Here is a 25,981-nt window from a genome sequence, read left to right on the forward strand (position 1 = left end):
AGCGATGAAAATCGAATTCATCAAAAAAAGGAAAGAATTGTAAAGAATGGAAAAAGGCGAGATGTATCGTAATTACTCCATTCCATATGTTAGTAGGTAAGTGAAAACTCAGGTGTAGTCGATTTCACGTGAAGTTGATAATTGAGAGCTGTTAGATAAAAATTTAGTCAAATTAGTCAAATATCTAATCGCTTTCTGTTATCAACTTCAGGTAAAGTCGATTGCACAGTTTCCAACGGATGCATGCATAGGATGGGATGGGTGGTTAAGGATGAGTTTTGTCTCCACCGGATCCAGGAGAAGCGCCATTCGGAAGAGACTCGAAAAGCAGTCCCAATTCCCTCGACCACTGCGGCCGCACCAATAGCGGCCGGCAAGCTGCTCCCGAGTGAGGAGTAGCCATCAAAATTAGCACAACAATGAGCATCAGGTGCATAACTCTAAACACTAGTGCCTTCATCATGCAAGACAAAGATACTGCCATATATAATGAGCTTGTGTATGAAATGGTGATGTCTGTTTTATTTGTTGCAAATTAAAGGTATAAATAGAGGAAGGATGCATGCAAGGGGTATGCTACAGCGTCTTTGATTCTAACGTAGAGTTTGAAATTTCTAGGTTGACCAGGGAATGGGTTTTCAACTTGGAAAATCACTTGTGACTTCTCCGTAGGCCATTTCCACGCGCAAATACAAACTATCCATAATAAATTTATTACATGCATGGGTTATGAGGTATAGCTAATAAAAATCATGTAACTCAATTTCCTTTAATATGAAAACAGCAATTTTTCATGTAAGTATATATCACTATGCTATAGTTAATTAGAGGGCACGTTGACATGCAATACACGACAAGCGTTATGTTTATTCACGAAATTAAAAAAGAACTCGGTTTCATGTTTGGTGCGCAAGGAATGCTGCATTATTATTATTGCATTTCATTCGTCTAATTTGTTTTTCAAATTTAGAAATGTCAAACCACGTTTGCTCAGTCAAACTAACAGTTTTTTTAACCACTACACAGTCTAAACGCAATTCACAGTTCCAATGACTAAACTATGAGTAAACCGTCTTACACGCAACAAAGCAATGGATCAGAGAACTCTCGCCTTTAAATCAAATTCAAATAGCTAATTCAATCCAATTCAAATATTTAATATTGAGTTTATACGTTGTGTTATCATAAGTAGTTTAATTTATTACACAACTATTAACTTATTTTATTTATGCATCATTAGTACCTAAGTAACATTCTTTCTTTTTCTTTCTCTTTTCCTATTTTATTTAATTAAAATCGGTAATAAAAAAATTAAAGTCAAACAAAACTATAAGGTAAATTCTAGCCTACCCTTCTTATAATAACATGTAATTTATCCTGTGTGACATGTCATCTTTTAATTGGTTGCTATGTTAACTATGGTTAAATTATTAGTAACTAAATTATAGCCCAAAGTGGGTGATTATGTAATTAAATACCTCCAAATTTAATTTCAATGTCATCCAGAAATCCCATATCATCATCACCATCACTATCATTATCATCATCATCATCATGATTTTCATCTTCTTTTTCGTCTTCCCCTTCTACACTATCATCATAAAAAGCCATCATAATCGATTTCATGTTCTTAAATTTTAAGATTTTCTGAATTTCGCAAACGTAAACTTAGTCTCATCTGGGCCCAAAACAAAAGCAGTTTTTATAACTAAACACAAAGAACACAAAACACAAAACACGACCTTACTTGAACAGGATATGTTCTATAGGCTCGTACATCTGTATCCTTGAATTCTAAGAAGACAGGAACCAAAGTCTGGCGGATGAACTATGACCGTGAGGTCAGAGTGTGATTAATTGTTCCAAAGCGCATGCCATCTGAACGGTGGAGGATCGTTCGCGCTACAACCTTGTGGTCGAGATGGTCTCACGGTGTTCTGACAGACTCAAATCTTTTTTCCCTAGCCATTTAATTAGTTATTTTCTCTAAATACTTATTTCCTGGTTCATCAAAATATGGAACACCCAATGAGTTGATTTTTTCTTTCAATTTCAGAGAGAAATGGGATCGGGATAAATTGAATTTCTACACGATAATAAAAATATAACTTTATTTTTTAATGTTTATAGAAATTATATATTTATCCCTCTTATAAAAATATTTAATTATAAAATTATCCTACTTTAGTTAACATATTAACTCTTATTGAGTTAAATTAACTCAAACTAAAACTAAGCATCCAATTAAAGCATGTCACGTTACGAGGGATAATTTACATGTTGAAATAGAGAGAGTTAGGTAGAACTCACCAAACTATAAACATAAATGAAATGTCTGTTGGCGCTTCCCGGAGACTAAAGTAATTATTCTTAAAAATATTAAATATATATATTTTTTTATATTCCATGAAGTTAAAAAACTAGATGTATACAAGTTTCTCCCAACCAAGTGATTGGTAAGTGGTAACAAAGATTTTTTTTTCTACCCAATAACATATATTTTATATGAAAAAGTACGGAAATAATGAGAATACTAAACAATGTGAACAATGAATATGTCGGATGTTTAATTCAATAGGTATACAGATCATTATATTCATTATTCTTAATTAGATGATTATTCTTTTTGATTCGATTTATTCATGCACAGTTAACAATGATTGGATGTTCAATTCACTAGTTGTGCGAATAATTATCCTAATGTTAAGGTTTATGAGGTAATTTGAGGATGGAGTGTTTTTTACTTTATTGGGTCAATTTTAAAGCTATTGTTCATATTATTTATAAAAGTCATTGTCTACTTAACATGGTATATATATTTTATTATACAATAAAACATTTTTACTCGCTCATAAATCATAATACCAACTCGGTAGCAACTTGTTTACATGTGAGTATGCTCTTTATCAAATTATGCTTCTTTGATTAATATAAACATAAGTCTTTTTATTGTGTTAAAAATAAAATTAAACTCATAAAATTAACTGCAATGAATTACATATATAATTCAAATTTGCATCATGCGAAATTGCGAAGACCCTTGTCAAAGTTTTTACAAGGACTTTTTTTCTTATTAATGAAATAATATGCATCTGCTCTCGTAGCTCAGTTCGTTAGAGCACCTGTTTAGTAAGCGGGAGGTCTTGAGTTCGACTCTCAACGAGAGCAATGTTGTCTACCTTTTAATTTAAGATCATACTTTCTGATTATGTCTTGTTATTGAGACAAAATGTCTAGCGCATATGTCCGTCAGTCTATATAAGATCCATTTTATTATTCTACCTACAATTTAAGTTAATCACTTAATTGTACTTATTAGCATCTTCTTTAAAACTTTAACTTGAAATCTGGTTTTTTGCTTTTTCCTTAGTTGGTAAATTGAAGTCAAGAAATTGGCGAAGTGTCACTTGTAACTTTTGAACGAACTAAACTAAGTAACTAAGAATATAATCCAAGACGAAGATTTCCGCGGCCATATAGAGAGTCATATGCGATGGCTACTACAAGGTTTAATTTAGTGATGACATCACGTCACAAAAATTCTTGTTGGTCTAACTTGATCAGTTTTCTTAGACTGCGCTGCTACATACAGGTACGTGGAAAACCCAAAAATAAATTCAAAGGGAAGAGCTGCTATAATATAACGTGCAATACTTAGAGGCAATGTATCACGTTTTTTATAATATATTTATATACTTACTCTACTTCGTGCTCCATTTTTTAGGAAAGGAGAAAGAAGGCTCTTGGATCCGAAAGAAACCTCACTTTTCAAATATCTAATTCTTGAGTCTTGACTATACATGTCAAAGGAACGGATGCATCTACACAGGAAGTTCTAAACCTATTGAACTCAGGAAGAAAGAACCCAAGAATTGAATGAGCTCTGCCTCTTTGACCCATTGCAGCTATATGTTTTGACCAAAACTAACCTCCTTTCTTTTCTTTTTTTCCATATATAAATAATAAATATTAAATCGATAAACTTGAATAATGTAACTTAGTTATCCTTTGAATTTCCATTCGGGGGTTTTCAGTTGTAAACTTTTTGCCTCTTAACTAGCAACATTTAATTAAAAAGTGTACCAACAATTTGAATGATTCAGTGTCAGTGAATTGTGGTAGTAGATTGAGCATGCATATTTCGGTGGTTATACAATTTTAACAGGATTTAAAAGTTACTAATATATAAAAGAATATGACTTTAATTTTAGTAATATTTTTTAAGTATTACTAAAACTAATTAGCTACCATAATTACCGGCCCCATATACTCTACTTATCTACTATTTTAGATTGGTACTTAGCATTGACAAAGTCACATAGACCTATTCCTTTTTAGTTGGCTTTCATTTTTCCCAAAGTATTGCCGAGTAGTTTTCTGGTGTACAATAATTTTCACTTGACGATAAGGTGGTAATGTTACATATATGCTTACAAGAAAATAACTTGTATTTATGAAATGTAGAGAAATTTACACTTATTTTTCACCTCAACATATCCTCTAATGAATATGATTATGACGCCGCGATGTGAGGATAACGTGTTGTAATCCCTCAAAAAAAAAAAATATATATATATATATGAAAACATGAAGTGAACATCATAAAGTCAAGCAACAATCTGAAACATACATCCATTTCATTTATTTACTAGATACAAATAGTCTGTACCTCAGGGTTAACACAATTCAGTAATATATGATACAATATCCCATATATATCCAAATACAGATGGTATGACAGAAGAACCATCCCTGTACTAAATATGTTACTACTAGGTACATAAATATACAAATAGGCCGCCAGAAAAGCAACAAGGTGGATCAAGTGATGTGATGCACGAGCAATTTGGTGGAGATTCATAAACTATACAAATAAGATGTAATGCAGTGCAGTTCATAAAGCTCACAGACAAATTGAGCTCAATACAGTAGTATTGATATCAATAGGATAACTGAAAGGTGACTTTGTGACAAGAGACCTCCATGTCTTCTTTTTTGGGTTGTAAATTTGAATGTACAATGTTCCAGCCCTCCTATGCTGTCTGGACCTTCGTGTTTCTGTCATGTCAACGATGCATAAATGTGTCAGTACATACAGCTCTCCATTTACAACTACAACACCGAACGAGGAGTTGTACGGCGCTTTTCTAGGAACACGAGATTCACACAGCCAACGATTTGTTGACATATCATATCTGCAAAGAGTATTCATCAATAAGGACAAGTCAGTTACAGATTTGTAACTTCAGAAGCTTTGGATCTGTCATTAACATGTACACAAGCGGACATCAAGAATGCTGCATGGAAGAAACAAACTCATGCAATACAAAGATTAATAATGAAGGAAACAAACTCAGAGGCATGGAAATACATTAGGGTACAGTATTTGAATGAAAATACAATACACAAGAGGGACAAGGCATTGGTAAGCATTCTACTTCTAGTCTTTCACATGATCGATAAGAAGGCAAATTGATAAATGCAATCATACAAGAATCTTGCAGTATTTTATAACAGACTCTCTTCTGCTCATTCCATCAACAACAACAACAAACCCTTATCCCACTAGGTAGGCTTCTACTCATTCCATCATCAAAATAAAAATATTTGAATAAATGAAAACTCAAATATGCGGGAAGATAGCAATAACATTTCCCACTGCATAATAAGGGGTCAGTTAAGCAAGAACATCTCCCATCATTGGCACAAAGTGAAAAATTGTCAATTAAGTGATGAACTATTAAATGTTAAATAGTTTTGAAAGAAACCTTGAAATCCATCAATAATTTCTTAACTGCATTCAACAGAGATGGCCATCATCACCAATCACCCCTCATTAAACTTCTTCCTAGTGAATAGCCTAAATAGATAGTATTTTTCCAATCCTAATCAGCAAAACTTCAACAATGCAGCAAAACGGGTTGGGTCCCTCCATTAGTATGTGAACCAGCCTATTCCAATATTAGCACCTAGATCAAAATAATAGCATATCAAATACTCTATCTCTATCATGTTCCCTGAAATTTAGGATCCATATGTGGCCCCTAGATACCCTTACAAGGTATGGAGTGGGAAAATGAGATGGAGTTAAATTAGTAACATCAAATCCCAATACTTTTATTGCATGTTCCCGTCCCCCAGGCTAAGCTAGCAAAATAGAACTCAGGTACTCTTATCTTCCTTACATACTTAACCACCTTGCCAATGGAACGCTGATTCAATAATACCAATTCGAATATTCTTATTCATGATTTTAAGGGCTTGGAGGCTCTACCTAAATTGGGCATGGTGGAGGGTGATGGATAAATCCCACTCATCTCTGTTCTTCCCTCTCCCCAACAGAACTACCAACATTGTTTGGATGTTCTGTCTTCCTTGTATGTTTATTAGTGGTCAGCTAACCAAAACCAAACACTCGTCGCAAGAAACAATTCATTGATACTCAATACCTTCGAAATATATGGCCAATACACACATCAATAATTTGATTAATATACAACTATACAGATAAAATCTCAATTAATAATGAACATCAAAGTCAGTTAACGTAATGCAGAAGCATAAACATCATAACTGTTGATAGCAACTCTATGAAGCTAAACTACCATTCAATTCCTATGATTCATCATAATTCATAACAATCATAAAAATAGAAAACAATGAAGTAAAGAAAGTACCTCAAAATCTCATCTCCATCGAGCATGTAAACCCCTGGATAATCACTCTTATCATCATCATCATTCTCAACAACAACAATTTTCCCAGCCCTGACTCTCTCCCCATCACCCCACATATCCCCAACCTCTCTCCAACCACCATCACCATCCAATTCCATCACCGCCGCATCCCTATAATACTCATCCACCGGAAACACTCCCGAAATCGTCCTCGACGCACCGTAACCTCCCATCGCCCAAAATTCCCTCCCTCCACCGCTCACAAAGCCAACGCAGCCCGCTCGAAACCCCGGCAGCCCTTCTATAGGGTACCACCGGTCCCTCCGCGCGTCATATCGCTCCGCCGCGCGGATCCTCGTCCCTGCAGCAGCAAACATCGTGTGCCTAGACCCTCCGCCGGCGACAAGAATCTGTCCAGAGCGCGGAACCACGGCGCAGGCGAAGCTGCCGCGCGGAGAGAGCATGGGGGCGCGTGGACGCCACGTGAAGTCGCGGAGGCTGAGGCGAAAGGTAGCGGAGGAAGGGGAAGGGCGGTCGATAGGGAAAGAGCGCGTGTCGAAGAGGGATCCGCCGAGGACGTAGAGGTGGTGGCCGAGAGGGACTGCGGCGAAGTTGCAGAGACCGTAGACCTGAGGGTTGCAGGGCATGGGTGGAAGAGGGCACCATGCGTGGTTTTGCGGGTCGAAGAGAAAGGGGGAAGCGATGGATGGGTCCTGCGGGAAGATGCAGAGGAGGTGGTTGCGGCGGCGGTGGAGGAAAGTGGAGAAGAAAGGCTTCGAGGAGAGGACGCGGTTCCATGACTTGCATGTTTGCTTGATACGCGCGTGGTGAGAGTATGGCACCATCGACAGAATCAGGGATCCTACATCGTTCGGGAGGCCCGGGATTAGGGTTAGGGATTGCTGCTCCCTCGCCGTTGATGGTGGTTGTCGCGCTCCAGGAGGCGATTCCGGAGTAGTATCGATCATTTCTTCTTCTTTTTTTTTGTTATTATTTTTAATATCCTTCCTTTCCTTTTTTGTGGATTTTACTCACTGACTGTGGTGTGTCTCTGTGCGTTGATGTGGCAACGCTGAGGAGTTTGATGTGTTGTGTTCCTTCTCCTATTTACTTTGTCAAACAAATCTTAGCGATAAAGAGAAAGGCAAATACCTTTTCGTTTCTTCTTTAAACAAACGACGTTGTCAGAAAATAGACACATAACTATGTGTTGAATTAAATTTATTAAATAATTATCGATTAATTTTACATGTACGTAATTTTTTATTACAAAAAAAATTATGGATAGTTAATTTTAGTAAAAATTTATGTGTTCATGAAAAATTATTCAAAATTTATTTATTCTTAATTTTAGTTCCTTTCCTTTTATGCATGAAATTGTGAAACAGGATAATAGGTAAAGTGAAGCAGTTGTTGACGTTCTCTTTTACTATAATTTCATAACTGATATGCCTTTTCTTTTTAATAATAAAAAAAAAAAACTCGACGAGTGGAGTATATCGGAAAAATAAACATTCACAAAATTAAAAAATACATCCTCGTATTATCATTGGTATTACAGTAATGCTAAAAAACTAATTTTTTTAAGTTAACATCAGTAATTTTTAAAATATTATTAAATTTATCTTAAATTTTAAATTCTTTAGCTTAAACTCTCAACATGAAAAATTTTCCATCCGAATTTAGCTTTGTCCATCCACAAGGAGGAAGGTACAGAGCTACAAGCACCTCTACTCTTGACTGTCTTATTGACTGCCTCTTTAGACTAGATTTTGTGTATTGAATAATAATTTCTTCTGCATTCACCGGTAGAAAGAAGAAGAAAAAATTTCTGTGTTTCTCCAATTTTAGATCATCCAAGTAGAAGCATGCATATGAACATATGACTATATGAGTATAGTATTTTTTTTTTGTTGGGACGAAAGGATGGATAGATGAGTGTTTGGGCTTCACGTTCAGTTAGACCAAAACCATATTGAATCGAAGCTAGATTTCAGGCCCAAAATAAAATCAGAGGGCAAAGCATTTTCATTTTTTGTCAACGGGATAAAACGCTTCATCTGATGTCATCAATCTTGATCAAAATATTCACATTTCTCTTTAGAATTTTTTATTTTTAATATTGGAGTGATAGTGGTATTTTTTTAAATGTGGATTACTGGAGTGTTATACTCAAATGTGGAATCGTTTAAGAAGAAAAATAGAAATTGGATCGTCTGATTTATTAGACGTACAGAAATCGAACGTTTCGATTTCTTGAGGTACAAAAATCGGACCGTCTGATTTGTGGTAAAAAAAATTAAAAAATTTAAGGTACAAAAATTGGATCGTCCGATTTGTAGTAAAAAAAATTAAAAAATTTAAGGTACAGAAATCAAACCCTCCACAATTTTAAAAAACACCAAAAATTACAATGTTAAGGCATCACTTCTACTTCCATAACAAAAAAAATTAGCTTTCTCTCTACTGAAGATCGATCCCGTAATATTGATTTTTGTTGTTACATTTGTACCCGCGACAATTTATCAGCTAAATGTGTACCTAGCATAAATGACAACAATTTCGAGCGTTGACTATTCTCTAAGTACATGCAAGATGCAACATAGTGTAAGTAACTAAGTATTACCTATTCTCTTATTACAGTAACAAATTATAAGTGTATGAAATAATTAAGTGTATGCATTACCATGGTAGTGCTGTGGATTCAAGACTTAATAAGACGACGACGACCCATCACCACTTCCAGAAAGAAGAAAAGGAAAATAAAATGACAAAGGAGAGAGAGAGAGTGCAGTGAGTTGTTTTGTGTTGAAATTTAGTGATGGATCGACGACTATTAGATTTTATTGATGGTGACTGATACATCATATATAACTTTATTTTATAAGCGATTTTTTAAGAAAGTTCATATATTAATGGGAGCATAATGAAGCTTGTTAGCTTTAATTTCCTCACCTAAATTTATTATATAAAATAGATATGAGCATATATATTGCATTTACGAGATTTAAAATTAAACTAATACTAACAGAAAATATATAAAATATCATGGAGACCACTAAAGTATGGGGCCTGTTATATATAGAAGTAGTTGAGACAAAAAAATAAAAAGGGAAATATATAGCACTTTTTTCACACATTCAGCTTCTACCTGCTAAGTGCTAACTAAGCAACCATCCAATAGCTTTGATATGAAGTACCCTTCCTCAGATCTACTTCTCTTTCTCTCTCATTAGCACGCATCCGTCTGTGAAAGGTTAGCTTCAATATCGAACACATATATAGTTCTTAACTGGATCAGCTAATTAATTAATTCTCATCCTCGATCTTGTGCACGTTTTCTTATTGTTTTTGCTTGACACAGTATGTGAGTGGAATAAGAAGAGAGAAGGTCGATGGAAGGGAAGTATTATGTGGCAAGAAACAAGAAGAAGCATCAGAAAGAGGAGAAGAATAACAATAATAATACAAGGTTTGAAATGGAGGAGCAGCATCGTAGTAGTATTTGTTCATCATCATGGCCTGGGAGGAACTATGGGTGTAGCTTTTGCAAGAGAGAGTTCAAATCCGCACAAGCATTGGGTGGACACATGAATGTTCATAGAAGAGATAGGGCAAGATTGAGATCATCATCATCATCATCAATATGGCTTTCTTCCTCTTCTGATAAACCTAATAAACCTAACCCTAGCAGCATCCTGAAACCCAATACTAAGAACAACCCAATAATACCTTCCTCTTCATCTCTTTATTATAGCCCTAGTAGCATTACTTTGTGCTCTTATTCTCCTTCAGCTTCCACAAGTAGCTGCGATAAGAAACCAAGACTCATCACATCACAGCTTCTTCCTCCCCCTCAAACGATCAGTAACAACACCACAGTCACAGCAAGGTGGAGTAGTAATTCTATAATGGAAGATGATGATGAGCACAACCACAACATCACCTTGGAATTGGGAATAGGGTTGCTTAAGCACCCAACTAACAACTTAGATTTGGAGCTTCGATTAGGCCAATGATCTATATATTGTTTTTAATTTCTATATAAGCACACTACTATGGATGCTTTTTCACCTTCAATTAAAAAAATAAAAAATAAAAACTTGGAGCATAGTTATTTAATTTAGTAACCCATATATATTATTAGTATTAACTAAAAAGTTTTGAGTGAGTGGTCTCTTCTAGTTCCTTGGGCTTGTGGAACTCGGACAATCTTGCTACTTATATTTTCTTTCTTTCCTTAGCTTCTTTTCTACATTATTTCTAGAGCATAATGTACTAGAGTGTTGATCCGGTAGTAGCTGTTTGATGTAATGGACAAGCTAAGAGATCAGATTGATTGAAATTGAAGGGTAGCCATTGATGATATTTGGGGGATTCTTCATCACATTTTCAACATTGCTAGCTAGCTGTATAGTTCTCATCAATTAGTTGGCATAGTCAGATACTCAGATTATTCTTATCTTGATGCTCTATTAACTAACCAGAAAAGAGGTTTATACATTTTATTATATACATCTCTATTATATAAATTTTTATAATATAATGTCTTTTCTTACAATTTATTAATTGTTTTTAATATTAAACAAATTATATATATATATAATATTTTCTTTAACTAATTAAGCGCCTCTGACAAACAATCAAAACACACTTCTTGTTCCCTTTGACCAAATATATATATACATATATGAATATTTGGTATATATTTCCTATAAAATAATATAACACGAGTAGATAATAATAATTAGCTTCCACAATTAAGCCTCCCATACATATATATTATGATTGAACTTGTTCAATTTTCATGAATCGCTAACTTACACTCGCAAGTTGCATATTCCCAAGACTTGTGAATAAGTTGCATATCTATAGTACCATTTGTTAAGCAGGCTAGCAAGGGGTATTGAATGGCCTTTGCTGAATTTGAAAAGCTCCGTGCTCTTCTTGTTCAGATACCAAAAAATATATACAGCCAGAAACAAACTTATATGAGATTACGTAAGCATAATAATATATGTATCTATATATATATAGGAGTAGAACGAAAAGGAAGACCACCCAGAAAATGTCAGGGACTCAGGAGGGACATTCAACATGTTATGAATTTTATGTCTTTTTCAGAGATAAACTGTCAATCAGATCAAACAAGATAGAGAGAGAAATCACGAATTATATATATATATATATATATATATATATAAGGTGTGTTCGAAAAATATTTATATTATTAAAATATTAATACAAAATTTACTTTTACTCTTTTAACTAATATTTTTAGAATATCTATTAACTAAAATTATATTGTTACAGGATGTATTAATTAGAGAAAAAAGTTTAAAGGTGAATAAAATTGATTATTTTTTGTCAGTATTTTTAATCGTCAGTCTAATTTTTTTAATCTACCCATTTAACAACATATTTTTAATTTATATTTTTAAATATTGATGACTAACTAAAAATTGATAACAAAAAATAATAAATTATACTGATTCTCTAATGTTTATCTTAATTAAATAAATAATGCAACGTGTATTATTAGTATTATACAAAAAGAATATTTGAAGAGTACATGATGTAATTTAGCTTAAGAGAGGGATAGATTGATGTATTGTAAAGTGTAAAGTAAAATTGGTGTGGTTTGATTGTGAATTTGATTGAAAGTGGTTTTGGAGTAGCTAGTGTGCAATATAAAAGAATAATGGGTGGAGCTTGGGGTTTCCCAACATAAGATATTGCATGTTCCCTATGTAAAAATGTGTGTGGCCTACATAGCATGATGGCCTTTCCCTAAAAACAAACACACTGCATGTTGTCAGTGCCAACCAAAACAAGAAATGCTTCTTTCCCTTTCCCTTTCTCTCTCTGTGGAATGAAGGAAGGGGTGAGGAAAATAAATGGACATATGGGTGTACAACACAAGCTGGTAAAAGTGCACTTCTTGTGAAAGAAGAAGGAATGGGTTAAAGACTTAAAGTAAGTAGGTAAGTAAGCCCAGTCGCCGCACGTCACTTTCTTTTATTTACTTTTCCACCCTAAACCCTAGCTATTTCCTTACATCAAATTAAAATCTTAAAAGCTATTTTCAAATTGAAATCTGGCCATTACATTACTGAATCGCCAAACATGTACGTCTTGGTGGAATCTCCCGTTAACTTTACGTAAAGTTAATATGTTATTAGATGAAATTAAGTTAAATCAGTCAAATTATTTAATAATTCTCAACTATTAACTTTATGTAAAATTTACTGTATTTAAATATTTATCTATTTCCTTTCAACTAGGGATCTAAGTTTTTTTCAACCAACAAAGAACAAAAAGTACTTATATATCTACCAAGACTTTTTCTTTTCTTATTTTGGTCGTATAATATGTACGTTGTTTATAAATTACTATGGTTTCTGGTCAGATGTTAGATAATTGATTTATGTTTATTTTTGGGCTGCCGCTGCTAATTGGACAGGCCCTCTCCGTAATGCACGAATCAGACTATGGTTTTAAATTGGGCTTCATGATCATTTTGCCCAAAATTATAGAGAATTGCAAGGAGAAAAAAATAAAATGAAAAACTTTTCATTCCTCTTGTAACATAATAGAGTTTGTTTTTTGTATAGCTGTCAAGTTGGTTAGTTTGTTAGACATAATTATAGCACTATTAGTTAGTAATTTATTTTCCCTTTTGCTATATATATTGTAATTGGTATTCAGTACTCTGTGGTGGTTCTTTTAATCAATTATTCTCTCTTTTCACTTTTTTTCAATTCTTCTTCTATTACTTTAAATTTCAATGACCTGAGAGTTGTAATTCACTTAAATTTTAAGCTTGGTATCATTTTACATGGTATTAGAGCGAGAAGATCCAACTATGGCAGATAATTTAGCTAATCCGAATGCAAACCCTTCATCAAATTCCGCTGCAGATTTTGAGAATTTTACCGCTTTCATGCGTCAATTCTCTCAGTTCCAGGCACATCTTGGCAGATCTAGTTCCTCTTCTACAATTTCTGATCCGATTAGCCCTTATTTTCTTCATCCAGGAGAAAGTCCTGGTTTGGCTCTAATTCCGCTTAAATTGACACCTCAAAATTATTATCAGTGGTCGCACGATATGTGGAGAGCACTCAGATCGAAGAACAAGGTGAAATTCCTCGATGGATCCATTCTAAAACCAGGTGAAGGTGATCCTAATTTTGAAGCATGGGATAGGTGTAACAATTTTCTCCTCTCCTGAATCAACCTCTCTCTCAGCCCTGAAATCGCTAAGAGCGTGATGTGGATTAGCTCTGCTCCAGACTTGTGGAATGATTTAAAACGTCGTTACTCACAGGGAGATGTCTTTCGAGTTGGTGCGTTAAAAGAAGAATTTTATGCACTCAAACAAGGTGATCTTACTGTTACCTCTTACTTTGCTATGTTGAAAGCTATTTGGGAAGAATTAGAAAATTTACGTGCTATTCCTAGTTGTGTTGCTTGTGTTAATGGATGTTCATGTGGATTACGAATTGTTCGAGACTATGCTTCTGAGGAATATGTTGTCAAATTCTTAAAAGGATTGAATGAGCAATATTCAAATGTTAAATCACAAATCATGCTAATGAAGCCGTTACCTGAAATCAACACAGTACTATCTATGTTAACCCAACAAGAGCAAGAATTGAATTGTGACCCGTCAAATAGCAACATAGTGACTAACTCTTTAGAGGTGAAAACCTCAACTGGAGGCGGTTCATTTTCTGGAAGAGGCAGAGGTCGTGGACGAAATTCAGGTAGAGGAGGAAATCAAAAATCTTATAGTCGAGGCTACACTTCAAAGTTTTGTAGCTACTGTAATCGAATTGGTCATTTAGCAGAGACATGCTATAAGAAAAATGGCTTTCCTACTCACCAAAAGCAGCGAGTAGCCAATCAACTTAGCACTGACGAGATAGTTGAGAATTCTAGTGCTGAGATTGCTGATTCTAACCAGGATAAAAAGAGCGATGATACAGTACTTGTGTTGACTCCAGATCAGAAGGAAACCTTACTAGCACTCCTTCAACAACCACGCATGCCAACTTCAAATAGTGTAAACCACATTACTTCTTCCGCCACCCTTACTCAACCAAAAGGTAGGCATTGCTTGAGTGTATCATCAAATTTTACTAAAACTTCTTGGATACTTGACAGTGGAGCTACTGATCATGCATCCTATATTCAAGAGTCTTTCAAAACTTTTCATTATATGAGACCAGTTTTGGTAAATCTACCTGATGGTTCTACCACTACAACAAACATTTGTGGCACTGTGCAACTCTCTAAACATTTGATTCTTACCAATGTTTTATTCATACCTCACTTTAAATATAATTTGATTTCAGTGTCTAAACTCACAAAGTCATTACATTGTGAATTAAAATTTACTGATTCTTTTTGTGAGATACAGGTACTCCCATCATTGAAGATGATTGGGCAAGCTAAAGTCATTGGTGATCTTTATGTGATGGATGCTCAACCTTGGAAACTAACTACACCAGAAGTTAACACACATTCTGTAAATGTCACAGTACAGCAAGATTTAGGAACTCTATGGCATGCTAGACTAGGTCATTTACCATCCAAAAGAATGTCAATCATGAAAAATACATTTCCATTTATTGAATGCATTTCATCATCTCATGTTTGTGATTCTTGCCACTTGGCTAGACAAAAGAAATTGTCTTTTTCCATTAGTAATACACAATCAGAACATATTTTTGATTTGTTACATATAGATATTTGGGGACCACTCTCACTTTTATCTACTGTTGGCCATAAATATTTTCTTACAATTGTAGAAGATAAAACGAGGTTTACTTGGATTTATTGCATGAAACTAAAATCCGAAACTAGAATGTTAGTAGAAAATTTTGTTCAAATGGTGCAAACTCAATTTCATAAAGTTGTGAAACAAATTAGAACAGATAATGGGATGGAATTTAAAATGAACTCCTTCTATAACTCAAAAGGAATATTACATCAAACATCTTGTGTTGAAACTCCTCAACAAAATGAAATTGTTGAGAGGAAGCATCAACATATACTGAATATTGCAAGAGCACTTTTGTTTCATTCTAATGTGCCAAAATGTTTTTGGCACTATGCTATGCAACATTCAGTACATTTAATAAATAGACTACCAAGCACCTTCTTGAATCATCAAACGCCTTATGAGGCACTTTTCAAGAATAAACCAGATTTGACTCATCTCAAGGTGTTTGGTTGTCTTGTTTTTGCTACCACTTTGAGTACTAATAGAAGAAAATTAGATCCTAGAGCTAGAAAATGTGTTTTTCTTGGTTATCAATCAGGAACAAAAGGGTCCATTTTGTTTGATTTAAAATCCAAAGAAATTTTTATATCAAGAAACACTGAATTTTATGAACACTGTTTTCCATTCAAACAAATACCAAGCACTAATTTTTCTATAGATCAGCCTTCAATTGAATCATCCAATTTTGACCCTTTTGCATTCTTTTATAATAACTCTGCACATACTTCTTCATATGAGCATACTCATGGCATAATTGCACCTCACACCATACACACTACACCTGATTTATCTGCCACTTCTACATCACCTATGGCATCTCTTCATGATATAACAGATTCTGCATCACCCGCCACCTTAGAATCAGCATCTGCATTGGCACCATTGGAACATTCATCAATTCATATTGAGTCACAATCTGCTGCACCAGTTTTGAGAAGGTCTGAACGAGAAAGAAAAACACCCTCTTATCTTAAAGATTTTCATTGTTTCCATATTTCATCACATAGAGATCCAATCAATGCAGCCCAATTACCTTCAACATGTAAGTATCCCCTTTCTCACCATTTGTCATATTCATTGTTTACTCCCAAGCACCAAGCCTTCACTTTTGCTCTCATAAATAACTCGGACCCCAAACACTATTCTGAGGCTGTTATGCATGATTGTTGGAGGAAGGCTATTGAGGCAGAACTCACTGCTCTTGAGCAAAACAAAACCTGGATCATCACTTCTCTTCCTCCTGGAAAGAATGCAGTTGGTTGTAAGTGGATTTTTCGCACAAAATTCAACCCAGATGGCACTATCGAGAGGCATAAGGCACGTCTTGTTGCCCAAGGTTTCACTCAAATTCCTGGAGTTGATTACATTGACACCTTTAGTCCCGTTGTGAAAATGAGCACTGTGCGTGTTCTTCTTACCGTTGCAGCAGCAAAGAATTGGCATCTTCATCAACTTGATGTGAATACAGCTTTTCTCCATGGAGACCTACATGAGGACGTTTATATGAAACTTCCAAAGGGGTTGCAGTGTTCCGATCCAAACTTAGTCTGCAAGTTGACAAAATCTTTGTACGGTTTGAAACAAGCTAGTCGCCAATGGAACATCAAGTTGTCTGCTGCACTTGCTGATCTGGGGTTTACTCCATCTGAAAATGATCACTCGCTTTTTACCAAATCCACAGGTACAACTTTCACAGCTATTCTTGTTTATGTTGATGATCTTGTGTTAGCTGGAGATGATTTGAGTGAAATTCAAGCTGTCAAAATTTTTTTGGATGATAAGTTCAAAATTAAAGACCTTGGCCTTCTTAAGTTCTTTATTGGGATGGAGGTAGCACGAAGCAATGCTGGTATTGCACTGTATCAAAGAAAGTATGCATTGGATTTGATCACAGACTGCGGTTTGCTTGGTGCAAAACCAGCATCTACTCCTATGGAATACACTACTTCTCTGTCTAAGGCTTCAGGCTCCCTTCTTCCTGATGCAACCATCTATCGTAGATTGGTGGGCAGACTTCTGTACCTTACTAACACAAGACCAGATCTCAACTACTCTGTTGGATGCCTATCTCAGTTCATGGATTCACCAACTGATGCCCACTTGAAGACTGCCTATAGGATCATCCGGTATCTAAAACAATCACCAGCAACTGGCTTATTTTTATCTGTCAACAATTCTTTCACACTATCTGGTTACACTGATTCTGATTGGGGGGCTTGTAAAGACAACCGAAAATCCATCAGTGGTTATTGTTTCTTCCTTGACCAAACTCTTATTTCTTGGAAGAGTAAGAAGCAGGCTACAGTTTCAAGGTCGTCCTCAGAAGCAGAATATCGCGCCCTTGCTAATGGCACTTGTGAACTCGTTTGGTTACTCAAACTACTAAAGGAATTCAACATTCTTCCTCCTCTTCCGGTTGATATCTTCTGTGATAATAAATCTGCTATCTATATTGCTTCAAATCCTGTCTTTCATGAAAGAACCAAGCATGTTGAGGTTGATTGTCATGTAGCTCGAAACAAGTTCAAAGAAGGGGTTTCTAATCTTAGGCACGTTGTCTCCAGTGAACAACCGGCTGATCTTTTCACTAAATCCCTTCCTCCAGGACCATTCTCTCATTTGCTTTCCAAGCTGGGATTACTTGATTTGCACAAACCACGTAATACCAGCTTGCGGGGGGATGTAACATAATAGAGTTTGTTTTTTGTATAGCTGTCAAGTTGGTTAGTTTGTTAGACATAATTATAGCACTATTAGTTAGTAATTTATTTTCCCTTTTGCTATATATATTGTAATTGGTACTCAGTACTCTGTGGTGGTTCTTTTAATCAATTATTTTCTCTTTTCACTTCTTTTCAATTCTTCTTCTATTATTTTAAATTTCAATGACCTGAGAGTACATCACCAACCTTCTTCTTTTCTTATAATTATTTTTATAATTCACTTAAATTTTAAGCTTGGTATCATTTTACAGACCTTGGTACCTTTTCAGTATCTTTCTCCGTCCATCTTCAGAGGGATTCTATATATACCCTTTCTATATATATATACATGATCTTCAATGGACACACTTTATTTTCTATTTTACTGACATAAATGAAAAAATAAAAACATACCAATGAATTACTCCACAGAAAATTCATTTTTATAATTACGACCACATGCATCAAGACACAAATGCATATGCATACGCATGTGAAAATTAAATAAGTGCAAATAAATGTCCAATATGAAGTAAAAGAGATTGAAGAGCTTAATCATGGCAATTCCTAATTAGACTGCTTTCTTACTAACAACGCCAAGCAAGCAAACAAATTTGTTGATAAGCATCAAAAGGAAAAGACAGCTCAATTCGATAGAGAAACCCATTAATCACTTGCGTTATTGTCTTTCGTTTTCTTCCCTTTCTCCTTGTCTTATTCATCTATTCTTTCTGCAAACAAGTTTCTTGCTTGCTAAGTCAGAAAACTATTATTTATCATAACCCCATTTTTGTTTCATATATACACCCCTCATATCATTCATCAATTATTTATAAAAGTAATGGAATGATTAAATGGCAATACGTTATTATGTCATTTCAATATGGAAATTAAAATAGCATGCGTTGATGATCAGTACATATTTAATGGGTATATATTTTATTTTATTTTATTTTTTTAATCGATCTAGCCATAAGCCATGAAGCAATATTCAAATGTCTTTTGCCAACAACTAGTTAATTAATTAAAATCGTTACATAAATAATTCTACAGTCAATTCAAATTCTTTTGGTGAGTCGTATTTAACAAAAAAATTAAAGGATCAACATAACGAAAGGTGCTGCATGCATGCTACATTCGTATCAAATTGCATTTTTACCATTTTTTATATTAAGCAATTATTTGCAATAATTGGCAGGCCAATATATCAATACTGTGCTTTTGCTTAAAATGAAAGAAACTTTGTCTTTTCACTCTTTTGGTATAGTGGGGAGAAAAAACAAATGCAAAGAATTTTCTTGGCACATTAGTAGAAGTAGAGAGTTAAGAATCCACAAAAAATAAATGTTACAAGAAATTTAAGATCTGTTTAGTTTCAGAAAATATTTCTTATTTATTTTTAGTATTTTTTTTAAGAATTTGTTTAATAAAATTAAAAACAATGAACATAATAAAATTTTGTTATTTACATTTTTACGGTTTCTTTTAAATCTTAAATACAAAATATAGAAAAAAAATACTAATGATTAGAGCATTTTTAATATTAATTTTAAGTTTAATTTTATTTTGGGTCTTACTAAATGATTCATTATCATTTTTAAGACTATATTAATATATAAATAGTAATTTGAAGCTAAGAATAAAATTTATCATTCTAATATTTCGTTTTAATTAAATTAGAATTTTATATTATATTTAGTTATTTTATTAAAATAGTTATATAAGTAATAAAATTTTATTGATTTTCAATGATATTGTCTCTTTAAAGTGAGATTGATTTTATTTTATCTGTTAATTTTAATTCAAATTTTAATTTTAAATCAATTTATTTTTTAAAATTATTTAAAATGATTCTCTAAATATACTTCATTGAAATTGGTCTAATTAGGTAAAAATTGATAAGAGTGATATAGTCTTAATCTTTTACTAATAAACTGTCAAATGAAAAAATCTTACCTGAAAGATTTTTATTTCATTCAAGGTTTATAGTAGTGAGTTGGGTCAAAATAGATTTCTCAAACTTCTAATATAGTAATAATTGAGATTTGGATTAAATTCAGACAAAAATAAGATTAAATATTCAATTAGAATTCATTATTGAAGCCCTTTACCTTTAATTCCATAATGAATCAGCAATAACGAGGAGAAAGCCATCTGAATAATCCAGACAGCAAACTGTCAAAAGAAAACATTCTTCCTAGCTATTACATATATATTTACACATCATATATATATATATATATATATATATAAAGTGCAGCGTTTAGAGATGATTCAAACCCCTGTATAGATCGAGAAAAACTCTTAATAATAATGCATTATATTCCTCCTTGTTTTGTAATGAACAACAAGAAGCGAGAATGCCACCAACTAATCTCATCAATTCCACTTGTAGACCATAGAATATATATAAAATATAAGATAAAAAAATACCACATCCAACTTAAAATTTTAAAATAATAAATTAATAGTGGGTCTCTTATTTTATAAATTTTTTATTTTTTTTTATTTTCTTTCATATAGAGCTAATTTCATATACTACTCTTTACACTTGCAACATTAACAATTAATTAATTAAGGACAAGTACAAACTACAAAATGAAACGTTGGATCTCACTTTTACAGTTTGCTTTTATATATATTAGTATTTTTACCCGTAACAATATTACGAAAATATAAATTTTTTAAATTATGGTCTATTTTATTCTAACAGTATAAATTATACATGAGACAAAAAATTTATAAAATCAAACTATTTTTAAAAAAAAATTGTAAATTAATAAAGTCTCTAGCTAAAAAGACCAATATATATGTAGATAAAGAAATCAAATAATAAGATTTTTAGTTATTATTTCTATATGAAAAAGCCTAATTTTTATTAATAATTAATTTTAATATTCGTTATCTAAAATTTAAAATAATTTAATGTATATACTTTTACATTTAATTAGGTGTTAACTGTTAAGTCGGTTGCACAAATAGAAATAATTAATTTTTATATATATTTACTATTTAAAAATAATATTTTTTCTCTATGTATATAAAAATATAATTGGATATTAGCATAAAAAAATTATATTGATAGTTATAAAATTAACTCAAAATTATTTTTTTTAAAACAATTGAATTTTGATTCTAACTTTTAATTATAACATTAGTATTATTTCCAAATTATATGTAATAAATATTTGAAAGAAGAGAAATAAAAATATAAATTAAAAAGATAAGCGGTAAAAATTTAAAACTAGCTAAAAAACTAAAAAACTATGTATATAATAACAATGATAATATTTTTTATTTAAATTATATTATTTTGTTAATTTTGTTTTCTATAGAAGAGAAAGATAGAAAAAATAGAGAACGAGAGAAAAGAGAAATAAAGATAAAGATGAAGAATGAGAGTGAGAATGAGAGTTTGTTAATTTTGGAAGAAAATTTTTTATTTTAATTGTAAAATCGGATGACATATTTTGATTTGTCAAATTACTAATATAAAATATAAATTATATATGACTAAAAATAGTAGCGAGAAATAAAAAATGGAGAGAGATAAATGAGAGAATTTAGGAAAGGAGTAGTTTATTAATTTTGAAAAAAAAATATTTTCTCTCAATTTTAATAAGAGAGTGTCATGTGAAATGTGACATATTTGATTATTAAATTAGATAGTAATATATAATACATAATCATGTATATTTCAATTTTAATTTTAATACAATTAAATAATGTCATGTTGCACATTTTGATTATCAAATTAGTAATTAGTCATTTAATAATGATATATAAATAGATAAAATGGTTGAAGAAATGAGAGAAATAGAGAAAGGAAGAGGGAGAAGGGGAGAATTGTTTAATTTTGGTGAAAAATATTTGATTTCAATTGCAACAAGGGAATAATATGTGTTACATTTTGGTTGTAAAATTAGTAAGGAGGAGAGAAGAATTCCTTAATTTTGGAAGGAATGATTTAATTTCAATTATAATGAGAGAGTGATATGTAGCATATTTTTATTGTAAAATTAGTAGAGAGGAGGAGAGAATTTCTTAATTTTAGAGAAAAATTTGATTCTAATTATAATAAGAAAGTGACATATGGCATATTTTAATTGTAAAATTAGTAAAAATAAGAGAAAAAATTTTTAATTTTAAAAAAATTAATTTTAATTATAATGAAAAAATGATATGTGATTTATTTTTATTGTAAAATTATTTATATATATATATATGCGCGCGCGCATGTGGGAATGAAGGTTCGTGCATGGTTCCTGGCACAGATGCTATGCTACAAATTAATACAAAATTAGTGGGTGAACTTGTTCCCTCAAAAGCAAAATTGTTTTCTGTACTTCTCCAATGCCCGACTCTCATTTTTATATAAATTATGATCCAAGCGATAAGCTGTTGTTTTTATGTTATCATCATCATTATTATTATTATTATCATTTTTAAAATTGTATACAAAATATTTTCCCCAAATTACTTGGGGAAAATTTTTCCCCAAAATCAATCCTTAATTTTTCATTCCATTAGACACATTCCTAAAAGAAAAATACTTACATCATTTTCTCTATGTAGACAATCTCTATTAGCCTTTTTAAAAGAAGAATATGACTCAAACTAATTTATCTAATGAAATTTACTAATTTAATAATTAACATTTGTTGGAAATTTCCCAATTATAGTTCGGGCTAAAATTCTTTGGGCCAAATTTGATTTAGGATATTACCCTAGTTAAAATTAAACTTCTATTACCAAAAAAAACTTCATACAAATTTTTCATCGTATCAAGTTTTCGAATATTTATACTTAAGCAAATGAGATTTAATTCGTTTAAATATACATTATTTGATTGATTGCTTTCTTTGAAAAAAATTAAGAGTAAAGGATAAATAGATTCTTGACTTTTTTTGCGGATATTTTTGTTTTTAAGGATTAGAAAATATATTCATGTTTCTGACTCTTTTAAAATGTGAACAAATTTACTCTTCTGTTAAAGTCACCCAGTTATGGACCCGATAGAAAACGCTGACGTGGCTCTCGTGGCACTAACCTGCCTGTTATGGGATGACACATGGACTGTATCTTCTGAAGAGAGGACGTATTAGTCCCCACCACCAAAACGACGCCGTTTTTCCCCCACCCCTCCAAACACACTTTAATCCCCTTCTGCATTTTCAACTAATATTCCAGATTCAAGCCAAATTAGATTCAGATTTTCAACCAATCAACAATACTTCACCAAATTCAGAAGCAGCAAATTCAGCACTTCCAATTTTGGAATTCCAGAATCATCAGCAATGCATTCAAAACACACAAACAAAGAATCAACAGAGTAACAAATCACAGCAACATCAGCGAAATTTCAAGAAAAACGAGAGGTAGGAGTCTAAGCAAATTCATATTCAACAAGCAATTCAACGACATATTCACCAACAACAAAGCATAAATTCAATTTCACAGGCTCAGTTCACAATTCAACCAGTCCAAATTGTGCAATTTATGAGGAACATGTAAGAACTCCTCATAATTCTAGAAAAATTGCTACACTCTCAAATAGAATCAGCAACTTACCAGAAATTGCATATGGAGGAAACGACTCTGGTCGAGGAGGAAGTTGCCATCCAGGGCGGCGGAGGGGTTGAATCTCCTACCGACAGCAAGCGGCGCTGGCGAAGCTGCAGTTCTACATCGAGGCAGTGGTGTCGAGATCAGCGTCATCTCAAAGGAGGAAGGAGAAGACACTGTGCATGATGGAGGCGGCTGTATCCTGAGCGGCGAGGATGGCGTCGCGAGTGATTTCACGGGTGTGCTTTACGGCGGCGTTGTCACGATGCGAGGAGCACCGAACGGTCATGCGGAGGCAGCACTGAGTTCCAACTGCAATTCTTGCAGAGGTTGGTTCTGTCGTGCTTTTTCGATTGTGGCCAAGCCACCACTACTATCTGTAGTGGTCTTCCCCTAGGAGTGCGAAGATGAGACTAGAACAGAACAGTGCGACACGGTGGTTGTCGAGAATGCGCATGGAGAGGGGAGTAGAGTGTGTTAGGGAAAGCGAAGAAGTGGAGAGGGAGGGGGATGGGGCAAGGAGAGGAGAGGCAGCGTAGGTGGTGGTGGAAGAGGGAGTCAGGAGACAGGAGGTGGTTGAGGTTGGAGGTGGTTGAGGAAGGATTAGGGCTCATAAATGTGAAAAATTGGGGGTTTAGGTGAAATGACTTCGTTTTGGGGTAGGAGGACTAATATGTCCTGTCTTAAAAAGCAACATGTTTTGGTGTGAAATAACTAATATGTCCTGTTTTAAAAAGTTACATGCTCCGTGTGCTCCCGTAATGGCCAAGTTAGCGCCACAGGAGCCACGTCAGCGTTTTTCATTGAGTCTAACAGAATCACTTCAGTAGAAAAATAAAATTTGTCTGTATTTTAAAAGGGTCAAAGATATAAATATATTTTCTAATATTTGAGAATGAAAATATCCAAAAATAAAAAATAAAAAATCTATTTGTTCTTTACTCAAAAATTAAAAATATGATACCACCCCGGTTTACAATGTTAATTAGTTGTTATTTGTTTAATTTTTCAATACAAATAGTATAAGACTCAATATTCTGTAAAATACACATGACATCAATGATATATACATGTATAAATAAAGAGAAGAGACTATGTGTCTCTATTAAATTTGTTATAAAGAAATTATAAATTAAACCTAATTATATGGAAAAGCAGGAGAGCCCAACAAATAATGGGGATAAAACCAATCACAATAAAGAAATGAAACCCAAAGTTATGATTTGATTTTCGTTTTTAGTACGACCATAATTGTTACCAGTAAGTCCTCGACCTTTTATGACAAGACCAATTAATTTTAGACTTTTTTTTTTTCCAAAAAATGTTACTTTTAGAGGAAAAAATAGGGTTAAAAATCTTAAAATAAACATTTTTTAACGAGTTGATCGAGTTTTCATGTCGGATCGAAAGAAAAATTTTAAAAATGTATTTGTATTAAAATTTAAAAATAAAATAATGAGTCGTTGATTTAGTCTGTATACTGTTTAATCTATTATTTTTTTGAATTAATCGAATAAAACTATTTTAATATGAGATAAGATTAAAAAACAACAATAAATGTACAGTATCATTTTTGTTGAATCATTTTAATATAGAAAAATATTAGATCGTGAATACTTTTGATTTTACTTTACATATTAAATTAATATTATTTATTTATTTATTATATTAAAAGTGTTTGTCCCGTAATATTTAGGATTTTTTATTTAAATAAATAAAATAAATATAATAATTACAAAAATAAATAATTTAAATTTATCAATTTGTATTCTCAAGTCATATCTCGTTTACAGATAAACGAGATGACAATTCATGAGTGTCAGCAACCTATACGCCATCTTTCCGATTTCTTTCGCTTGTGTACCACCGAACTTGCTCAATATCAAATTTTTTAAATTCGACAATGTCTCTACACACTGAGTGCAAATCAATATCGGATCCTCACATTCAAATATTACCCATTGTCGTTATTTCTCATACAACAACTGGGATAAACAAGCACAACTATGTATGGATTATTACTGGCCATTAATGTCTTGTATTCTAGAAAAATATGAATCACAAAAAGGATAGAAAAAGCTTGTGAAAAATACTAAAAGTTACACATCCTTTTATAGCTACTGCGATTGTCTTCTATATATCTCGTTTCCAGTATAAACGAGAGACACATTGCAGCTGTCGTATCATATCTTGTTTACTGTTAAACGAGATACATGAATTGTCATCTCGTTTATACTATAAGCGAGATA

General features: G+C 32.9%; 3 protein-coding genes, 1 non-coding gene and 1 pseudogene across 4 annotated transcripts; 4 read left to right on the top strand and 1 right to left on the bottom strand.

Annotated features, from left to right (window-relative positions):
* Nucleotides 1–1,737: 1,737 nt before the first annotated feature.
* LOC112700658 (small nucleolar RNA U3) lies at nt 1,738–1,947 on the top strand (annotated as a pseudogene).
* A 1,147-nt stretch (nt 1,948–3,094) lies between these two features.
* On the top strand, nt 3,095–3,168 carry TRNAT-AGU (transfer RNA threonine (anticodon AGU)). Its single transcript has one exon. It is a non-coding gene; the product is annotated as a tRNA-Thr (tRNA).
* A 1,439-nt stretch (nt 3,169–4,607) lies between these two features.
* LOC112696308 (F-box/kelch-repeat protein OR23) lies at nt 4,608–7,858 on the bottom strand. Its single transcript, XM_025749028.3, has 2 exons — nt 6,678–7,858; nt 4,608–5,195 (listed from the first exon to the last, which is right to left on the bottom strand). Exons 1-2 carry the CDS (start codon nt 7,643–7,645, stop codon nt 4,904–4,906), a joined length of 1,260 nt encoding a protein of 419 aa, XP_025604813.1. The 5' UTR covers nt 7,646–7,858; the 3' UTR covers nt 4,608–4,903.
* Nucleotides 7,859–10,072: 2,214 nt separating this feature from the next.
* LOC112698123 (uncharacterized) lies at nt 10,073–10,696 on the top strand. Its single transcript, XM_025751518.2, has one exon. It carries the CDS (start codon nt 10,073–10,075, stop codon nt 10,694–10,696), a length of 624 nt encoding a protein of 207 aa, XP_025607303.1.
* A 3,251-nt stretch (nt 10,697–13,947) lies between these two features.
* On the top strand, nt 13,948–18,156 carry LOC140173626 (uncharacterized). Its single transcript, XM_072198122.1, has 3 exons — nt 13,948–14,994; nt 15,100–15,259; nt 16,124–18,156. The coding sequence occupies exons 1-3, from the start codon at nt 13,948–13,950 to the stop codon at nt 18,154–18,156; spliced, it is 3,240 nt and encodes a 1,079-aa protein (XP_072054223.1).
* The last annotated feature ends 7,825 nt before the right edge of the window (nt 18,157–25,981 follow it).

The sequence above is a fragment of the Arachis hypogaea genome, chromosome 6 (genome assembly GCF_003086295.3).
Source record: "Arachis hypogaea cultivar Tifrunner chromosome 6, arahy.Tifrunner.gnm2.J5K5, whole genome shotgun sequence".
Classification (NCBI taxonomy): domain Eukaryota; kingdom Viridiplantae; phylum Streptophyta; class Magnoliopsida; order Fabales; family Fabaceae; genus Arachis; species Arachis hypogaea.